Source organism: Austrofundulus limnaeus, unplaced genomic scaffold (assembly GCF_001266775.1).
Source record: "Austrofundulus limnaeus strain Quisiro unplaced genomic scaffold, Austrofundulus_limnaeus-1.0 Scaffold161, whole genome shotgun sequence".
NCBI lineage: Eukaryota > Metazoa > Chordata > Actinopteri > Cyprinodontiformes > Rivulidae > Austrofundulus > Austrofundulus limnaeus.
This window is the reverse complement of record NW_013952563.1, coordinates 1,153,344-1,155,069: the sequence shown is the minus strand read 5'-3', so window position 1 is coordinate 1,155,069 and position 1,726 is coordinate 1,153,344. Positions and strand designations below refer to the sequence as shown.

Genomic DNA, 1,726 nt, shown 5'->3' with positions numbered 1-1,726 from the left:
GAGCAGTGAAGGGAAACTAGACTTGAGCGGAGCTGCGTAGGAAGGCAAGGACCAGGCTACATATTATTTTAAAGAATATTTTAAAGGTGAAGCTGAGGTTGTCTTTTTTAATCATTCTTTTTCATGGATAATCTTATAAATAAATTAAATAATTTACTCTGTAACATTTTAATGCAAAAAACGAGTAAATTTAATAAGTGTATGAAGAACTGATTTCTGATCAGAAACTGCAAAGCGTAGCCATCTAAAAATAAGTTAAAACTACTAGATTAGACCCTTATTCTTTTCAAATAAATAATAATTAATAATCTGCAGTTTGACAGTTGCACTTCTTGAAATAAAGAAAACTTTTCAGGTTAACAAGATTAATAATCCAACATATTCTGATCTTGTTTAGTAAATCGGTCTAAAAACAAGACCAAAAATGCTTTTTAGCTGATATAAGATTGTAAAACTTGGTTAGAGGAACAGTTTTTTACATTAAAATGACTCTACTTCTTAGAAGATTAAATAAGCTTCACTTTAAACCTGGTCTGGACCAGGTTAGTTTCAGAGCACTTGTTACCACAAAAACATAAGTGCTTCCTCTGTCATGCAACTGATTCAAGGCTTAATTAATTCAGGTTTACACCAAAATTCCGGGTTAATCCCTTATCCTAGGTTCGTGCAATAGGCCTGTGGTCCCTCAGTCCCTGCTGGTGCTGGTGGGGAATAAATAAAACATCCCAGCAGCTTGGTGATTGTCAGGGATGTTTTTTTTACCCTCCTTGATTGATTTGTGATTCTTGATCACAACAAAATTTTTTTGGTGAATTTTGCTGTCATCTAATACTCCCACTCTGATCTGTACCTTTCATTGTCTCTGACCTGTCAAGAGCTCTTGGTCTTTATTCTCTTGGTCTTTATTGAATTTGAACTGAATTTGAATTATTCTGTCTTCCTTGATTGTTGCCCACACTGGCTCGCTTAAACTGGTGTATTTACTTTATGAATCTTGGGCATTTTATGCAGATTTGTTACTTTTAAACAAAGAAGATAGTGTTTTAAACTCCAGCTTGTAATARGTATAACACAGTTAAAAGAATATTTTTGCAAGCGTGCACTGTCGCAGTCTTTCGACCAAGCCTGAACAGCCTTTTTGTATTCAGAGTTAGGAAAATAGTTTTCCATTCCTGAATGATGCTAAGCTTAACATAAATCAGAAATGTTCTGTGTTTCCACCAGAACCTTCGTAAGATGGAGGAGGAATCATCAGAGGAGCCTGTTAGAGACCTGAATGAGCTGCAGAATGCTGACTGGGTAAAATAAAACCCTGACTTCTAACCTTATCTCCAGTCTGCATGATTCATCCTGAACTCAGAGGGGTTTGTTGGACTCTTTGCTAAAGTTTGCTTTCTCTGTCAGGCTCGATTCTGGGTTCAGGTGATGAGGGATCTTCGTGAAGGAGTCAAACTGAAGAAGGTCCAGGAGCGTCAGTACAACCCTCTGCCCATCGAGTATCAGCTGACTCCATATGAGATGCTCATGGACGACATCAGGTCCAAACGCTACAAACTTCGTAAAGTCATGGTCAGTATGTGTGTTTGTGTTTATTGAGTTGAAATAAACAAAAATATTTGTCTTTGCACATAATGAAAACAAGATCTTACAACCCCTGGCAAAAGGTATGGAATCACCAGTCTTGGATGAGCACTCCTTCAGACATTTCATTCTGTAAAACTAACTC

The 1,726-nt window shown here is 37.0% G+C and overlaps 1 protein-coding gene across 1 annotated transcript in view; it reads left to right on the top strand.

Annotated features, from left to right (window-relative positions):
- The window catches only part of LOC106523623 (protein spire homolog 1), a gene marked incomplete in the record, with an annotated part of 48,250 nt that overhangs the window by 33,268 nt on the left and 13,256 nt on the right, over nucleotides 1–1,726 (top strand). Inside the window, 2 exon segments of the mRNA XM_014017116.1 lie at nucleotides 1,225–1,299; nucleotides 1,405–1,573. Of these exon segments, the coding sequence (XP_013872570.1) occupies nucleotides 1,225–1,299; nucleotides 1,405–1,573 (244 nt within the window).